Source organism: Pseudorasbora parva, chromosome 1 (genome assembly GCF_024679245.1).
Source record: "Pseudorasbora parva isolate DD20220531a chromosome 1, ASM2467924v1, whole genome shotgun sequence".
Taxonomy (NCBI): Eukaryota; Metazoa; Chordata; class Actinopteri; order Cypriniformes; family Gobionidae; genus Pseudorasbora; species Pseudorasbora parva.
The window spans coordinates 21997703-22018192 of NC_090172.1; the positions used below are offsets into that span (position 1 = coordinate 21997703).

A 20490-nucleotide genomic window follows, 5' to 3' on the forward strand; every position below is an offset into this window, starting at 1 on the left:
ATATATATATATATATATATATATATATATATATATATATATATAGTCTATATATAGCCTTCTATTTCCTTTTGCCATTAATTGTAAATATCCACTATGTTTTTTGAATTTACAGAGAGTCTGACAACAACCTGTATGATCCACACAAAGAGTCTCATCATCATTGAGAACTGAGACCGACTAAATCCAGAATAACTCCCGTCTCCAAGACACTTGAAGAAACCACCCACCAAAGCAATCTGTAAAACTATGTGCAAGTGTACCTAGTACAAAATCTGTTTTAAATACAAAGGGTGGTCACACCAAATATTGATTCAAATTAGTTAAAGGGTTGATTCAATTTTGTCATTAATTACTGACCCTCATCTCGCTCCAAACCCATAAGACCTTTTTTCATCTTTGGAACACAAATCACACACAATGTCCGTTTTGGCAGGTATTCAAGTAACAGTCGGTTATGTAATGCTTAAATGCTCAATTACTGCATTACAATTGAACTCGACTCAGATTTTATTCGACTGAATCTACTGTAGAGGTCTAAAGTCGTTTGGGTTTGGAATGACATGGGGGTGAATAATTAATCACAATTTTCAGTAACACTTCATTTTAAGGTTCAGTTATTAACTATTAACTAGTTTCTTATTAAGATGCATATTACTAGGATATTGGCTGTTTATTAGAACTTATAAAGCAAATATTAAACCTTAGTCTGCATGACCTTATTCTACATCCCTTACCCAATAACTAAACTTAAATGCTACAAAAACTACCTTAATAACTATTAATAAGCAGTAAATTAGGAGTTTATTGAAGCACGTCATAGTTAATAGTGAATTTGTGTACCCCATACTAAAGTGTTACTGAATTCTTTTTTTTTGGGTGAACTAACCCTTTGTTTCTGAAGAGAGCGAGCCCTGCGCTGAATGTGCGATAAGTCAAGTGTGCTCCCTACTAGCCTAAGGCTCTGACAGGGTCTTTAAAGTTGAACTGCTATAAAAGCTCTCCACACAGATTTCACTCCAGTTCAAGTTGGTCAAGTGAATTTGTGCATGGTGAGCTGTGCATTACGACATTACTTACAATGTATAAATTAGCTTTTTTCTGCTTGTGAAATTTAGTCAACCGCACCTTTATATGATTCTTGTCCACTCACCAGTATCAAGTTTGGTTCCTCTGGTGCAGGCTACGATGGCACCCATGCTCGGTTGAGAGGTCATGCCTGCCATTGAGTCAACTGCTACGTCTACTATATCTGCACCTGCTTGTGCACAGGCTAACATTGCCGCGACTCCTGCACCTGCCGTATCGTGAGTGTGCACGTGGATGGGGATGTCTGGGAAACGGTCCCGCAGTGCCCCAATTAGTAAACGGCTGGCTTCAGGCTTCAGCAGGCCAGCCATGTCCTGAGAAGAAAAGAGAGAAGAGCAGTTTTTAGCCACTCAAGCGAACCACACAGAAAAGAAAATCAGATTATGATGATCACTGTATCATTACAGCACATCAACAAAGCAAAAGAAAGAAGAAACAAAAAAAACAACGCTTGAATGAGTATTACTGTCAATGTCTTTAGTCATTACACCCTTGGGTAACTGCCAAAACATACCCTGCTATTTTCTAAGTTCTGACACAAAAAACAGTGGTTATATCGGCAAGTTCTCACCTATGCTTTTGTGAGTGATTGTCAGGACAGTGCTGTGAGTGTGTGTTTCCATGTACACATGATATACCTTAATAGCCAGTATGTGTGTTCCCGCTTTAACTAGCTCATCGGCCAGCTTCAGATAGTATTCCAATGAGTATTTCTGTCTCATGGGGTCAGACACATCTCCCGTGTAAGAAATGGCCGCCTCCACCACACCTCCCGCCGCCCCTGCTGCTTCCATTCCCAAATGCATGTTGGGAATATAGTTCAAGGAGTCGAAAACACGGAAGATATCCATTCCGTTCTCTTTGGCTACCTCACAGAACCTAGAGAAAGAGAGAGTGAAGATCAATGTAAATAAGGTTTGCAGCTCTGCACTATAGCCAACTCCTTCAAAACGGACATTTATGGTTTATAAGAGTAAAGAGAGACATTTGTGTGAATGCACATCCAAGTCAAACCACTGACATCAGACAATGTGTTGCCTGCCAGAGTAATTTCCAACAGGTACAATCAGTAGGCTGTGTTTTACTATGGAAAGTGGACATTTTTTAAGGGGGGGGGGGGGGGGGGGGTGAAACACTCAGTTTCAGTCAATCTCATGTCAATCTTGAGTACCTATAGAGTAGTATTGCATCCTTCATATCTCCGAAAAGTCTTTAGTTTTATCATATTTATAAAAGAAATATGGGCTGTACCGAGTCTTTCCGGAAAAAACTGAGCGCCTGGAGGCGTATCGTGTGGGTGGAGCTAAAGAATGACAAGCGCGCAAAGCGGTGACGTCCTCAAGCGTGGAGAAACCCATCTATCTCAGCTAATACAGATAATGATCCACAATCAAATCTGAGGCTGAAATAAATTGAACAGGAGAAACGGCAACATCAGGATGTCCGTCTCTGTGGTATGTACTGTATTTAGGGGCCTCTGTGTGTCTTTACGCGCAGTTTATGAGGACATGATTTGGTTTATGGACTATTGTATGTGACTAACGTTAGACCTTAGAGGTAGCAAGCAAAACGGTTTTGCACGTCAGAGTCAGTGTAACAGAACAACAATGGAGTAACCGTTAGCGCATTTGAATGACGAAGCACGCGATCGTATCGTTTACTGATGTTTACTCATGCGACGGTAGCCAATAGCAGAGACATTTGATGTTGATTTACTCACCGGCTGCTTCCAAGGACCGAACCTTTATCGCTGGGACCGCTCTGTCAAAAACACACTTCTTTGGTATGATTTGGTGAAGTCCTGTGACAGCAGTGACCATGGAAATCCACTTTGCGACGTGGACTGAAGCGATGCCTTGAAGCTTCCCGTCATTTCTGCGTTCAAATCGGTTCAAATGCAGCGCTGCCTTCCCGGAATGCTGTGCTGAAGCGTTGAAGTCGCTCAACGTCACCCATAGGAATAAAGTGGAGCGCGGCACGTCATAAGTGTTCACAGACGACTGGATCTGCACCTGAGAGAGTGTTTACGCCGTGCATTTCCTCTCTCTCCCTCTAGTAACGCGCGCGCGCACCCTACCGGGAGAAGAGCCCGTACGGCCCATACAAGGACCTTCCGATCTATTTAACGTCAAGTAGACCCATACTCGAAAAAAACTCGCCGAAACTTGTGAGAAACACAGAAATACTCCATCAAACGTCCAACATTAGTTTTTGAAACTTTGTCTATGTTTAGGATGGGAATCCAAGTCTTTAAAGGTGTAAAAAGCTCAGTATGCATGAAACAGCATTTCACCCCCCCTTTAAGTGGAATCTTAAGTGGACATCAAAAGATTAAAGTCATTGCCATGATACTAGGGGGGTTGTGGGTGGTCACAACAGCATTGCCATGTGGTTGCTAAGGTGTTCTGAGTGGATTTAGCATGTTGCTATGCAGTTATCAAGGTCATCTGAGAGGTTTTATGGTGTTGCTATGCATTTGCAGTTTTTGTGTGTTGCAATAAGGTTAAGGTGTTTTGAGTTGTTTAGCCAGGTGTTGCTATGCAGTTGTCACGGTCATCTGAGTGGTTTTAGAGTGTTACTATGTTGTTGCTAAGGAGTTCTGAATGAAGTTGAGGGTGTTGCTAGGTGGTTGTAAAAACGCTGTGAGTTGTATGATGTTATGCAGTTATTAAGGTGCTCAGTATAGTTGTATGGTGTTGTTGCACAGTTGCTAAAATGGTCTGACTTATTAACATGCTGCTATATGTCACATGCTCATGTGTGTGTTTTGTTTGTGTTTGATTTATTTCTTTGTTCAGTTTCCCGCCACTCCTTGTTTCCATGGTCACGTCATTATGAGTTCATTTAGTTGAGCTGCATTTGTTTAATCATCTAGTTTGTGTTCACTATTTAAGTTCCTCTTGTTCTTTGTCTAGTCACCGTTATGTTAACCTGTTATGTTAGCATATGTTCCCTGCCTTTCTGTTTGTACCTGAGCATCATTATTAAAGTGTTTTTTTTTTTTTTTTTTTTGATCCTCTGAGCCTGTTCCTGGCTCACCCAACCGTTACACTATAAAGGTTCCTAAACAATCCAGAGCGAATATTTGCATGTTGCTATGCACTTCTGTATATACTGTATATATACACCGAATATATATCGCCAATGTCACGTGATTTCAGCAGTTTGGATCGCATGTCAAACTGCCAAACTGCTGAAATCACATGACATTGGCGATCGGAACCATTGATCGATTCACTGATTCATAACCGTTTGAATCTTTATTTGAGGAACACGGAAGAGAAGACAATGCTGAATAAAGTCATTGTTTTTGATATTTTTGGACCAAGATGTATTTTCTATTCTTCAAGAGATTCTATTATTAGCTTTCTGGATATGGACCTTAAGTGTGCATAGACTGCATATGCTCTGGGACTAAAATATAAAATATCTTAAACTGTGTTATGAAGTCGGGTGTTGAACATTAGGGTGAGTCATTAATGACATACATTTCATTTTTGGGTGAACTAACCCTTTATTATAGCCTGACAAGCCAGACCCACATCAAGATGTTTGGTCTGGAAACTCACCATAGACAGGGCTCAATCCGAGGGGCGGGATAAACGGTTGTCTTTCAAACTCCCTCTGCACGCGATAGGATAGCGCTACACCAACCAGAGCAACGAAGGTGAAACGGAGCTCGTTGATAGATTAAACATTCACCGTATCCGGTCGGCAAAACTCAGAACACATCTTCCCTTTTTAAGAATGACTTCAGTGTCGCTCTTTGTTCTTCTCTCAGAGAAAAGCTTAACTCCAAGTCTTACAGAGTTGCGGTCAAAGCTGATTCGAAAGACCGCTGTTCGCCAGTTTCTGTGTTTACTAGAAGCACGCAAACGCAACTCGGCCGTCGTCATTATGGCCCCGCCCACCGACTCTATACATGATGTGATTGGCCCGGCAAGAGTTAGAGGAATACAGCTCAGAAGAGTATTGAGAGTTCCTAGACGACACTCGCGGGCAGATTAAATTTGCTGCCGCTAGGGTGCGTCTAGATTTCTAGGCTACTTTTATTACTCAAACTAATATATAAAAAAGAAAATTATTGTTAAGAACACTGTGTTTACTGCTGCAACAGAATCAGCTCTAACTCTCAATACAGCCACTGCCTTCTTTTGTGTGTGTTCATGTTGTCTAAACAATGTAATCCTCTAAATTGTGTGGACAAGCCAGCAGTCCTTACAAGCTTAATAAACATACCAAATAATATCTTAATAAACATTTAAATATGTACAAAGGTTTCTGTGAAGGAAGGATTATGAGTAAGGGATAAATAGCATTAGCCAACAGTAATGTGTGTGAGCTCACTTGAACACAGCATTATCAGGGTAGTTTGTGTATCCCACAGCATTGGCTCCACGTAGCAGCATCTGAAATGGGACGTTGGGAATCAGAGCTCTGAGCTCCTGCAGTCTCTTCCACGGACACTCCGACAGAAAACGCATTGCTACATCAAAAGTTGCTCCTAGAGACAGAAAGAGAGATGTTAAGGTCATGCCAAAGACTGAAGTGATATCAAAGGTTGAATTGATCCCCAGTAAGCCAAATCACACACAGCGCTGAGGAACATTAAAAATCATTGAAAGACACCGACAATAAGCTTAGTGATGCAGAACATGACAATTCTTACTGCTGATTCGAAATAGAGTAATTATTTAATTAATTTGTCACTTCTGTGTGAATGTATGCATATTGAGAAATAACTGAAGATTTTGTGAATGTGTCACGTGCCTCCCCAGTTCTCCAGGCTGAAAAGATTACTGAAGTTGTGGCTCACAAAGGGAGCAATCTTCTTAAGGTCATGTGTCCTAACGCGAGTTGCCAGAAGGGACTGGTGGGCGTCTCTGAAAGTGGTGTCCATCAGTAAAAGGCCCTGGTGCTGTCGAATTGCCCGTGCAAAACCCTCAGGACCCTCTTTTAACAGGACTTCGCGGAAGCCCATGGGCGGCTCACCTAGACAGAAAAAAAAGTGATTTGTGTATACAGAACACACATATAAAGCCAACTGAACAAACTCAAACAAAACACCTTGATAAAAGTAGCGGACTGTTAGGGGTGTACAATATTTATCTTAATCTTTTCTGGGATTTTGTTGATACAGATATTGAGATCATTTTTTTATTTTTATTTTTTACTGGAATTATACTTTAAATATGAAACTAAAAGTTTACGAGTAAATGAAGGTAATTCACTTAATTAGTGAGTCATTGAGCCATTCACTAAACTGATTCATTCAGGAAAGAGGAAAGTGATTGCCTTGGGTCATAATTACTGAGTCAACGAATCATTGACCTGATTATTGCATAAAGATGCGTAACCGTTTTGCTCCAGCTTTGTTTAGAACTATTTCTAAACAAAACAGACAATAATGACAAGATTGTGTCTAAAATGTAATTTACAGTATTCAATTCTTGCTTATTAAACTTTTTTTAACACACAATTGTGCTGATATTCTGGAAAATGAATACACGATTAAGCAAATGATCCCCACCTCCACTCACTCACACCAGCTTAAAGGGCCACTTGGTCAGCTGTTACTCAAGTTTCTGTTGTAAATGCTGCACAAAGGTATTGCTCTTTACAATGCTGAACACATGTTGGATGTCACTGACGAATTGGGATCACTTCTGGGAGCCCTATCACCTTTGAGTGTCTAAAGAATGAGCCAATGCACATTGGCATGCAAGATTTGCATCTCGCGCTCATCCCTGCAGCGCGGGTATAAATAAGAAAGCAGATGCAGTGCACATCGTTTTACACTTAAGAGTTGAGCTAGTGACTCAGCCGTACATCTCTGTTCCCTACTTCAGGGAATGAGGTTTGCATACTTAACTACTGAGATGTTCCCTTTCAGTCAGTCACATTCGACGTATGTCAGACGTCACAGGCAAATTGGGCCTATTAAAATGCGCCACAGTTACTGCCAGTGCCCTGAGCAAGCCTCTCAGGCCCCCCATACTAGGGCAGAACACTTGGGCAGAGAGCAATCACAGCGTTTCGCATGACCCAATCAATGACTATTGGATAACACTGGGAAAGCGTGCTTCCAGGTGAAGGGGCACTCTCACACCGAACCTCCTCACAGCTGAATAAACAGCAGACTAGTTGAAGACGCCCCCTCAAATGCTGTTTAAACAGCAGTAGTTGAGAAATGCTCGCAATCACAGCTGTACGTGCTGTCACACCAAGACCGTCCAGAAAGCTTGCTTTTGACTCGTGGTCACTATACACACTTTTCAGAGAGAATACAGAACTGCTCGGCTCCAGAGTGAATAACAATGTGCACCTCATCTGCTTAAAAAAATAGTAAATCTTGCACATGATACAATCTTTCATTTGAAAGCCACTTTTCTAGCATCTGTAAAACTGCATTCTACCATCTTAAAAATATATCTAAATTACGGCACATGCTTTAATGCAAAATGCTGAACAGTTAGTACATGCGTTCATGAGCTCAAGGCTAGATTATTGTAATGCTCTACTGGGTGGTTGCCCTGCTCGCTTAATAAACAAACTCCAGCTGGTCCAAAACGCAGCAGCTCGAGTTCTTACTAGAACCAGGAAGTATGATCATATTAGCCCAGTTCTGTCAACACTGCACTGGCTCCCTATTAAACACCGCATACATTTTAAAATCTTGCTTATTACTTACAAAGCACTAAATGGTCCCCAGTACTTAAGCTAGCTCTTAACACACTATACTCACTCACATCTATTGCGGTTTTAAAAACTCAATTGAGCTAGAAATATGACAAAACGGTCTGAATTTGAATGGTATAAATCTGAATATTGACAAGTGTAATCTAACAAAATTTATTATTATGTTGCATTTTACATAGTTCTGAATTAGAATTTTTAAATGTTGAATATAGAACATTTGAAATTGAACACATCTGAAATGTTTTTTATGTCGGAATTATTGTTCTGAAATAATAGACTGGAAATATTCAGTTTTTGAAAATACAGATTCAAGATTTCAGATGAAGAAGAAATTCAGATTCAGCCCTCCATACCCTCAAATAGGACATTATTTGAGGGGACAGCCATTGTCCGAAACAACGAACATGTTCGAGTGCACTCATTCAACCCCACACCACAATAACCAGTGTAGCTACAGCCGATGAACACTCAACGGCTGTCCGACTTCACACACTCATTTTTATTCACTCCTTCAAGATAACTGTATTAGTGGACTAAAGGTGGGAATAGTAAATGAGGGTTTAGGGGGCGATTTTTGATTCAGCCCTGGAGAACGACAGATGACGTCAAATGCTAAGATTTTCTTCACTAATCAGTGTTTGTAAACCACACGAAAAATTTGAAATCTAGCCAAAATCTAATTTTCCGTGCATTAATCTAAACTAAACAAAAAGGGCGGTTTGATCTTTTCTCTTCATTCCATTACAAATAGGACATGAAATCCTCCGTTTGAATTTTCTGACATCCTTTACTCTTCCCTGATGATGACCTCTAGCCTACTTGCTGTAAGATCTGAATTTCTTCTTCATCTGAAATCTTGAATCTGCATTTTCAAAAACTGAATATTTCCAGTCTATTAATTCAGAACAAAATATTTGCTGTTTGAAAATACATGTCTATACAATTTCGAAATAAAAACATTTCAGATGTGTTCAATATCAAATGTTCTATATTCAAAATTTAAAAATTCAAATTCAGTACTGCGTAAAATGCAACATAATATTCAATTTTGTTTGATTACACTTGTCAGTACTTCAGATTTATACAATTCAAATTCAGATCATTTTGTCATATTTCTAGCTCCATAAAACTCAGTTAATAATGCCTAGAATATCTAAATCAACTGCAGGCGGTCGATCCTTTTCCTATTTAGCACCTAAACTCTGGAACAGTCTTCCTAGCATTGTTCGGGAAGCAGACACACTCTGTCAGTTTAAATCTAGACTAAAAACACATCTCTTTACTATGGCATACACATAGAACATTTTTAACTTTCATTAATCAAATCGATTGACTGATTGTTAGGTTGCATTAACTAGGTCAGCCAGAACCGGGAACACTTTCCATAACACCTGATGTACTCGCTACATCATAAAAAGAGTGGCATCTACACTAATGTTAGTCTCTCTGTTTATCCCGAGGTTTACTGTAGTCGGCCGGATCTAGATCAGATGGTGGACCTGAACCCAGATATGATCAACGAATCCTGGAGTGTCTGCTGAGACCGTGTCAATTGGTGTCTCCTCTGAATTTGCCTCACAGGCACGTCATCCTCAATAAACCAGTCTCCGGCGCGATGACTCCAATCCTTCAAATACTCATACTCTTGTGTAATCGACGCGTCATCCTTAATAAATCCATCTCTTGTGTGATACCTAGAAATTTTGAATATTCCGATCTAATATGATTTCTGACCTATAAGGTTGCCACAATAATAATCATACATTGTTTGTTAATAGGCCAGAGGAGAACTGGCACCCCAACTGAGTCTGGTTTCTCCCAAGGTTTATTTTTCTCCATCATGCCCTGATGGAGTTTTGGTTCCTTGCGACTGTCGCCTTTGGCTTGGCTTGCTCAGTTGGGAACACAAAATTTCGATTTCGAAGTTATTCAACTAAATATCCAAATAAAATTTATTTATTAGGTTTTATTTAATTCTATAAACTATAATACTGATCTGCCAACACTGTCGCTATATGATAAATTAAAATAAGCTGATAACATCACTGTTTTCTCCAGAACGACTGTACAGCCAAATCTAATTTTGTCGCAATATTATCCTGTTTGACACTGTGAAGCTGCTTTGAAACAATCGCCATTGTAAAAGCACTATATAAATAAATTTGACTTGACACACCAATGTGCATTGGCTCGTCCTGTAGACACTCGAAGCTGATAGGGCTCTAAGTCCGACTGAAAGGGAACTTGATTTTCACCATATGGGGTCTTTAACTATGTAATATGATATAAATATATGACAAAAACTCATACAGGGTCATTTTTGCCCAAATTATTTTGCCTGGCTATTCGAATAAGTTAAAACATGAAGTGAACGTGTGCATTCTTAAGGCGTTTTTTTGTTTTGTTTTGTTTTTTGCAAAGTGAGTGACATGCCAGTCAGCTCGCACATCATTAAAATGGCAATTAAGTTAATCTCATATCACACAGCCCTTGGGACCGCATCTACTACTTATCTACTATTAACAATTGACTGCCTTTGCTAAACAGCTATGGACTGATGTGTCAGTAGTCTGACTGCTTCTCATTGTAGGCCTGTCATATGTACGGCTTTGAAACAGGTGATCAATTGAATGCGCACTACTGACACTTCTCACTGATTCGCTGTCATGCAGCGTCTCATTTTGGCATCCAAACAAAGTCAATTCAAAATAAGAGAAGGAACGCCACATGAATGCTTGCAGAGGAAAACAGGAAGAAAAGGATGTGCTGAGTAGCTAAAGCTAGACCATGGTTCTTTGCTAAACCTTTTACACCTGTGCATTGTTTTTTTGCCTGGCGCTCAAGGGTTAGTGGCAAACTATGAGAACCCACCACACAAGTCAAAGGAAATTCCTATTATTCATAGGTCTCAGATGTGGCAGTTTGAGGGGGCATTAACCCAGCAGGCTGGTGGTGGTGCCGCTAACTTTCATTACAAGCTGATTCTCTCTATAAATGCAAATGAGGCAAACACCTAAAACTATATAAAAAAACAGGTGGGCCGCTAGCTTATTCAAGTGTAAATAAAAGAAAATCATGCTGTCCAATGACAGAGGGAGTATGAGATGAAAAAAGGACGGGGGAGATTGATGATAGAAATTGACTAAGTAAGATATTGATGCACAGATTTGCATATTTCAAGGCATAAATACACCCACACGTGAGTTTAAATGTTTGTGCCTCTGTGGGAATTTTTCTGTATGGGATGCTGGCGGCCATATGAAAGGAAAGATGAAGGCCAAAGCCTATTTATCGCTCATTGTGTGTCTGAAATGCACATGCAAACACACAATGCTGAGGAGCATCTCATGAGGCTTGGGATACACCTACCACAGATGTGACCTACTTACACAGACACATGCATTTTTTATCCCATGAAAGACCTTTTCCATACACACACCTACATACACGCCACATATTTGGTCCAGTTGTGTAGGGGGACAATGTATGCTCTACAAACTACAACCAGTTCCACTGAGAACTCTCAGCTTAAGCACTGACAGCAGGAAGAAAGTGGGAGAACTTTTTTTGGGATGCGCATACATATAGGCACATAATCCATCAGGGGTCCTTTGGAAATCACACACATTTTTCCCCCACAACACAACATGTTCAACAAACAAGAAAAAAGGTATGCCAATGAGAATAGTAGAAATTGGCTAAATGAATTGCCACACATATGAATAAACATACCTATCCCTCTGGAATATCTCTCTCTCTCTCTCTATCTCTCTCTCTCTCTCTCTCTCACACACACACACACACACACACACACACACACACACACACACACACACACACACACACACACACACACACACACACACACACACACACACACACACACACACACACACACACACACACACGCACACACACACACGCACGCACGCGCAGAGGGAGCGTGGTATGCAGCTCACACACACCTAAACCCCTGTAATGAGATTTCTAATGTGACCGGATCCCTCTTTCATTTGGCAGAGGGAAGGAGAGAAGGGAAGGATTAAAGCTGCATTATCACACTCTAGTCCATCCACAGGGGGAGGGGGGGAGAGAGAGAGAGAGAGAGAGAGAGAGAGAGAGAGAGAGAGAGAGAGAGAGAGAGAGAGAGAGAGAGAGAGAGAGAGAGAGAGAGAGAGAGAGAGAGAGAGAGAGAGAGAGAGAGAGAGAGAGTTGGTGGATCCATGTATAGGGCAGCTACAAGAGTATGTGCTCTGCAAACATCTGTTGTAGTACTTTTGATGTGTCAAGTGTGTTACGTGTGTACAGATTTTGGGGAGCAACCAAACTATCTAAAAAGAATGATGCTACTAAATTTAAAATCTTTTTGGTTTATGATGATGGTCTTTATTATAATTACCCCCTTTATTTATTATTATCCCCTTTCGACATTCTGTTACCTATAAGTAATATTGCACATGTTGTACATGTCAACTAACTCTCATTAGAGTATTAGTTGAGTATTAGCTCTTTCCCCGCCAGTGTTTTTTTCTTTTTCTTTTTTTAAACATTGCCAATCACTGTCAGAATTTTTGATAATTTTTACAAAAATGTCATGGCCCCCAAAATATTTAGTTGCATGAATATCTGAACATATAATATAGCAAAAGAACACAGCCTCTGATTTGAAATAAACTTTTATTCTAGCTTTATGCAGTTTTTTAATCAACACTTGAATGTGGGTATACGTTTCATTAAAAAAAGCACAATTTTGAGCAAAAAGCTGAAAAAAGCTGAGCCTTTTTTACATTTTTTTTAAATTCTCAATGGCGGGAAAAGAGTTAGGGGTAGGGTTAGGGTTAGGGTTTGCAGAATAAGAACATAAAAATAAATTATTAGCAGATATTAAGAAGGCAGTCTAGTTTTATATTATATTAATACTCTAATGAGAGTTAGTTGACATGTATATGAAATGAAAAATAAATTATTACCTTGACTAATTTATATTTAATTTAGGCTTTTATTTGTCTATAAAACAGACAAAGTGTGCATTAAATATGGTCAATGAAAGCTCAAACATGCTTGATAAGAACAAACCCCATTTATAAACTTTTTGAAGCTTGAAAGTTTTGGTGGAATGAGAAAAAAAATATCTCTCAGGTTTCATCAAAGAGTACATGACATGAGAAACCAAGTCTTCACTAACACTTTATAATAATGTTCAGGTATAAGTCATTTATGTGTGATAAGTAAATGAGGAACTGATACATTTTTTACATATTTATATATATGGTAAGTGGTATTATAAGGATTTACAAATGTGTTAAAAATGTGTAAATCATAAAATAAACAGGTTGTTAGTATTAATCACATAAAATCATTGAAATATTTGTGTCAAAATTGTGAAAATTGAAATCATTACCTCAAAATTGAAATTATTATCTCAATAAACAATGGTTATGAAGAAAAGATGAAGAAAACCATTATCAATATATAATGTATTAATGTACTGTGAAGTTGTAAGCTGGTCTGTGTTAAAAAGCACATAGCATGCAACTTCATGTATCCTTGTAAACCAAATGGCTTAAAATCATACTAAAGTCGTTTTTTGGACATTCAAATAATAGCAGAAGTTTTATGTGACGTGATGGGTGGGATTAGGGGTATAGTGTTAGTGGGTGGGGGGTAGAATGCCTATGGAGAGTCCCCTTACACCACATACAAGAGTGTGTGTTTGTGTGTGTGTCATACCCAGAGAAACAGGAACGACTGGATCAACAGATGAGCATTTTGCTTTAACTGGAATAGGAGTCATGGGTCCATTTACCATGATGTGACCTGTGGAGAAATACAGCAGATGTTTAAGCACAAATGCACTCTCACACATTTTAGGCCATCACAGGTGCAATACAATGATAAATGCACACACACACACTGACCCAGATAATGCAGGAGTTTCTGGGCTCTGTTCTGTGTAGGCTTGAGGTTGAAAAGTTCCTGGTTCTCATCAATAAACTGGGTGTCAACAGTGGCATACAGGAACTGGGTATTGCTCAATACATTCTGCAGGAAGGGGATATTAGTCTGAAAGAGAGAAGGGAGAGATTTAGATAATGAGCTGACAGTCATGCATTTATTCAATATGTGTGGCAGCTGAACACATTAACTAGTGCAAGATGTCAGATGATCTACACACAATCACCGTATGAATGAAGTCAGTTTGGGATGCCCACACTAAGTACCAACTAAGAGCAACCAACAACCAATCTTTGTTTAAATAATTTTATTTTTCATTTATTTGCTTAATTAATATACAGTATGTTCCTGAAGTTATATGTTTTACCCATTTGCGAAATGGGACCTGATGATGGTGAATTTAATGTGTCCACCATTACATTCAATGTAAATACAAATAGGCAATGCAAGTGCAAGTTCCAGTAAATTCAAACAATTACCAAATTTTCTTAGGAAATATGTAAATAGTGTTTGCATGTGCAAAACTGGCTGTTGTCATGCAATTGCTAAGATGTTCAGAATGGTTTTAGAGTGCAATTATGTGGTTGCAATGGTGTTGCTATACAGTCGCTAGCTGTTCCAAGTGGTTTCAAAACGTGGTTATGTGGTTGCTAGAGTGTTGTTGTGACTATACAACAAGCAAAGATGTGCTGAGTGGTTTTAGAGCAGGGATGGATCATTCCAGTCTTGGAGAATTTAGTGTCACCACTAATCAATCATTACCTGCCTGTAATTTTAAGTAATCTCATAGACCTTTGGTTAGATTTTTTTATGTTATGTGTTGATAGGGTCTGATTATAGATGGAGCTGAACAGTGGACATCTATTCTCCATCCTTGTTAAAGATGAGGTTTGCAGTTGCTAAGGTGCTCTGAATGTTGTTGTGCAGTTGCTAAGGGGCTGCAATAACATTTTTAAGCGTTAATGGTTTCAGAGTGTGGTTGTTTGTCTTCTATGGGATTGCTATGAAATTGCAATGGCATTCTGAGTCATTTAAAGGGTTACTTCAGTGATTTAGCAGTGTTTCCCACAGATTCGAAAGCAATGTGTGGTGGTGGGGCGGGTTGTTTCCAGTCCGGCGGGTGGTGGTGATGGTGATGGGGTGTTATTAACGTTTTAAAATGCATCAAATAAAGAAATCTCATATTTGACCATATCTAACATGTATTAAAATGTAAAACCTACAAATAATTAAGCAGTTATGATCTGCAATACTTTAAGCAATTTCACTATTATTTATTAGAGAGCCATACAGGCACTTTGTGGGTCATTACAAATGAAAATGATTATTTTTCCGGCCACAAAATGACTCTAATATGCCTCAATGCACACTATGCTGTACTGTTTACCAAAAATTGCTGCAAATACCAGTATAGTGAAGCTGTTGTCTATTCCAGTGTTTTCCAACCTTTTTTCAGTCATGGCTCCCTTTGAAAATGTTTAAAATGTTGTGGCACCCCTCGCAGTTACGTTAGGGTGTAACAATACAGATTGCTCACGGTTCGGTTTGTATCACGGTTTTAGGTTCACGTTTCAGCACAGTTCGTTATTTGCTATGTTCAGTGGAAAAAGGACTACTGTCAAATAAAAATAGATAATAGATAAAAGATAATAATAAAATAAACAATGCTTTTCAGGTAGGTCTAACGGCTTTTAGGTAGAGAAATGGAATAAAGTAATCAAATGTAAAATAACTGCATATTTAACTGTTTAAATTAAAGATTAATTCTTATTAAACTTACACAAGCTATTTAATCAAGAGCAGCGAGTGATGTCCTTGCCCCTTTAAGACCTAATTACGGTCGTTGTTTTTCTCGACTGTATACAGTAAGTTCACTTAAGCCATATACAAACAAAGAAAAGTCTGCTAGATACTCATCAAGATGGGCATTTTGACACTCTTTTTGAGTGAGTTTGTCCGTTTAAGCACAAGATTTGAAAGAGAACTCAATATTTGCGCGCTGTGAGACGTGTGCGCTTTTGGACGAGTGCACAGAGCGAGTACTCATTCACATCTTCTGGCCCTGCACCGGGTGATGACGAAAAAAAACGCTCATATTCGGACATACGGCAGCACTCGCATGCATTGAACAACGTGTACAAAGAGAGACCGTTTTGCACACGTTTTTCTTTTAGTATCGCTGTTGTTTTAGTGTATAACTGAGGAGCCAGCATGTGTGACACAGCACTGGTTTGTTTAGAGCTGTTGAGAGCGCCCTGCCCATGTGCGCTGCCGTGAGATGAAGGCGTGTCGTAACTATGTTATTCAACTGCTCTGGTTTTAAATGTTATGCCACACTAAATGCAGCAAAAATTGTTGAAGACTTACTGTCGAATGCAACGCACCGTGTGTGTGTGTGTGTGTCTGATTCTGTGGAAATGCAGCTGAATGAATATGCGTGGGTCTTTTAAATAGCGTAAAAAATGAATGACGAAGCAATATGTGGCGGCCGGTGTTGATTCTGTGGCGGACCGTATCAGATTAGTCTATGTGTGGGAAATACTGTTTAGCGTTAAAGGGCTAGTTCACCCAAAAATTAAAAAACAAAATTTAAAATGTTTTTTATGTCATTAATGACACCCGTCCAACCTCCGTTCATCTTCGGAACACAGTTTAAGATATTTTATATTTAGTTCAAGAGCATATGCAAGTGTATGCACGCTATACTGTCCATGTCCAAAAAGGTAGTAATGACATCATCAGAGTCGTCCATATGTGGCATCAGTTGGTTAATTAGAATCTCTTGAAGCATCGAAAATACATTTTGGTCCAAAAAACTACGACTTTATTCAGCATTGTCTTCTCTTCCGGGAGACATTGTCTTCTCTCTTGCTTTCAAACCTCAAATAAAGATTTGAACAGTTATGAATCAGCGTATTGATTCATGATTCAGATCGCCAGTGTCACGTGATTTCAGCAATTTGAGACACGAGGCCGAATCATGAATAAATATGCTGAAGGAAGATGAACGGAGGTCATAAGGGTGTGGAAAGACATTAGGGTGAGTCATTAATGACATACATTTTTGGGTGAACTAACCCTTTAAGTGTTGTATTTAAACTGGGTCATTAATGTAGTAGACATGTGAAATTATTTTTGAATTTGGTGCCTTCTAGACTGAGAAAAGACAGAAAATGTATTTTTGTCTCATGGGGATGAAAGACAACAACTCCCAGAATGCACTTGCTTTGCTGCCCTATGAGGCCACTCCCAAAGCCACCGCTACTGGATTACTGGATCACTTGCCCACCGCGACAACAGCCCTACCCTTCTGTTAATTTTCATAAAACCATTTAGTTAATTTAAGAAACAGACACTACAAATAAAAACTGAACGTGTCTGTTCAATAAAGTGTGAGTGAGTCGATTGTCACGGCACAAACGCAGCAGGAGTCAGATTACATTCATCACGAGAGCTGAGGTAAGCGCAGCCACGGCATACATTCACAACAAGTTTTCAGTTCAAGCCTTCGGAAGCTTAACTTTAATAGGAATTCATTTGAAAAGTTGAAACACTCACTTTGAAATAATGTGCGGAAATAACTCCTACGGGCTGTAGTCTTTAGCCTCTGCACACAAAAAAATCCTCCGATGACTCATAATGATGATATTTGCATCATCGGAGGATTTTATCCAGAAATAAATTACATAAATCTTTCGTCTAAGTTGGTGGGGATTTTGGGGGGAAGCAATATCATTCAAATATACTTCCGGGTTTTTACTGATACAAAGCCACATGCTAAATCACTGAAGTAACCCTTTAAGAATGTGGTTAGGGTGTTGCTTGCTATGCAGTTGTTAAGGTGTTAGTGGTTTCAGAGTGTGGTTATGTCATTGCTAGGGTGCTGCTGTGATGTTCTTAGTGTGTGTGCTTGCTAAGTGGTTGCATACTGGCCAAGTCAAAAGACCTTACACTGGGCTGTATTATATTTTGGTATAGCTTGGTTGGCATATGCCAAAAGTTAAGTCTATGAGTGTTTTCCTCCTGTTTTATCATTCATCAAATCCTAAGTATGAACAATAATAGCTCTAATTCCCTTAGCAAGCACCACTTATGACAAAACAAAAAAACAAAACAAATACAATGCAGAACATTATTGTAGATGCTAACAAACAACAAAGCATCCCTTCTCCAAGTTCCAATACTCCAAGTTGACCCATAATTATCCACTTCAGTGACTGTGCTTTTTAGCACTCTCACAGGGCGTGGGAAGTTTGCATTGTAATCTGTATTGTCTGAAAGCACTCGGTTCTTTCCTGATGGCTGCTATAAATGCATTAGCATTTTGAGACAGCTGCAGTTCAGGCCATAACAGAGCTCCTGCACTTGAATGGGCCCCTAGACTGCAGCTATCAAAACAGCAGAGCACACCGCTCACTGCACCAATAAACACTGTTTTAGTGTATGCAATGGGGCATGAGACAGGAATGTGTGCGTCATATGACAGAGAGAAACAAGTACAAAAAAGAGATGGGGGTTTGTGTATGTTTTATGTGACACACAAAAAGACATCTAGAAAGTGTTAAGGGACTACAGGAGAGACAGAAGATGATGTGTCAAAGTAAGAATATAAAAAGGATCTTGCAGAAAAAGCAATGATGTTAGATCTGAATTCAATCCCTTTCAGAATTGACTACGCTGACTGACACTTAGTCTCTATGTTGACAATATTCCTACATGTTCACACACTTTGGGTTTCAATGCTCCAAAAAAACAAAACAAAAAAACATCACTTAGAATGATTTATAAGCTGTTTTCCCCATGGGGACCAATAATTTTGCCCCATAACAGGACATCACACACACTTAACTCGCATATATCACACGTTGTGTTCTACAGAGATCACAATCCAATTACCCAGCAAAACTTGAGAGAAAATAGGGGATTTCTCAAGAGGATACCAATGGAAGCCGAAGAGTTAATGCAGGATTTAAAGTAGTTTTCTATCCTATTCTTCTCCGGCTTGGATCTAATGTGATGAGTGATGAACAGTTATGAAAAGACAGTACAAGAAAAAACTTTAAGTTTTCTTTAAACTTTAAACTTCAAGATTAAGTGCTGAGAATACAGGTGCTGGTTCTATAATTATCATATCATCAAAACGTTAATTTATTTCACTACTTACATTCAAAAAGTAAAACGTATATTATATTCATTCATTACACACAGACTAATATATTTCAAATGTTTATTTCTTGTCATTTTATGATTATAACGGACAACTAAGGAAAATCCCAAATTCATTATCTCAGAAAATTAGAATATTATTGTGACCCCGTATGTGAAACCCCAGCTAAAGTCGCAAAATTTAATTATGAGATTTTGATCGTCAAAGTGCCATAGCTATAAAAATGACTGAAAAATGAAATATTGCTGTAGCGATAATTTATACCAAGGGATTTGAGATACAATACTCAATGTTTAATTCGTAACATTATAAATACTGAAATTAGTGATTTTATTGACACTAAACTTTATACTTTTGCACAAAAAAAAAAATACCGGATGCGGGCTCCCTAAACATTGATTACCATTAGGAAGAGAAAGACATTAATATCAATCGGCACGAGCGGCAATCAGGTCATTGCGAATTAAGCCGGGTTCAGATGTCTCTGGAGATATTTTCATGTCATCGCCAATATTTTTAGTATTAATATTTCCTTCTTTGTTTTGTAGCTCAACATTGTGCCAATAATAACCATCTTAATTTAAAGTCATATTAGGCCTGCTATGTGTCAATATAAAACATGTTGTGGATGGTGGTGTGTCAGATTAATGCAGTGTTTCCCAACCGGGGAGCGCGGGGTGCCGCGTAAAAGGTTTCAGCACGCACTTGCATCGCGGTTCATCTCGCATCTGATGACGCATCTTTAATATAGGTTGCAACTTGAAAATAATGCTTTATGTATGTTTCTGTCGATGGATACACGTGCTGGCTCCTCAGTTATACATTACAACAACAGCGATAATAAAAGAAAAACGTGGGCAAACGGTCTCTCTTAGTAAACGTTGTTTAATGCATGTGAGTGCTGCCGTATCTTCGAATATGAATACGGGTGTAGAGCCAGAAGACGCGACTGAGAACTCAAGGGAGAAGATGTGTCTCTGTGCGGTCATCCGAAAGCGCGCAAATGTCTCTCAGCGTGCATCTATTGAGTTCTCCTTCAAGTCTTGGGCTTGAACGGACAAACTCACACAAGAAGTAGCCGATGTCAACATGTCCATCTTGATGAGTATCCAGGCAGACATAGTCTGAATATGCCTTAAGAGAACATACAGTCGAGGAAGCGATACCCCTGGGTCTTAAAGGGGCAGTCTGTTTAATGCCAAAGAAGATAAGGAGTCACTCACTGCTCTTGACTGAATAGCTTTTGTAAGTTTAATAAGGATTGATATTTAATTTAAACAGTTACATATGCAGTAATTTTTCATTTGATTACTTTATTCAGTTTCTCCACCTAAAAACGAATGTTAGACCTACCTGAAAAGCCCGAAAAGCATTATTTTATTAGTAGCCTATCTTTGCTAAATAGTAATTATTTGTGCTGCTGCTTGTATTTAAGTTATTTGTTCTTATTTTATTTATTTTTATTTGACAGTAGTCATTTTTTCCATGAACATAGCAAATACTGAACCATACAGAAACCATGAACCTGAAACTGTGAACCTAAAACCTTGATACAAACCGAATCGTGAGCAATCTGTACC

The 20490-nt window shown here is 39.0% G+C and overlaps 1 protein-coding gene across 1 annotated transcript in view; it reads right to left on the bottom strand.

Moving 5' to 3' along the window:
- Positions 1–20490, bottom strand: part of pcxb (pyruvate carboxylase b) — a 316419-nt gene that overhangs the window by 57793 nt on the left and 238136 nt on the right. Inside the window, 6 exon segments of the mRNA XM_067435536.1 lie at positions 1154–1403; positions 1728–1968; positions 5437–5593; positions 5860–6081; positions 13519–13605; positions 13707–13851. Of these exon segments, the coding sequence (XP_067291637.1) occupies positions 1154–1403; positions 1728–1968; positions 5437–5593; positions 5860–6081; positions 13519–13605; positions 13707–13851 (1102 nt within the window).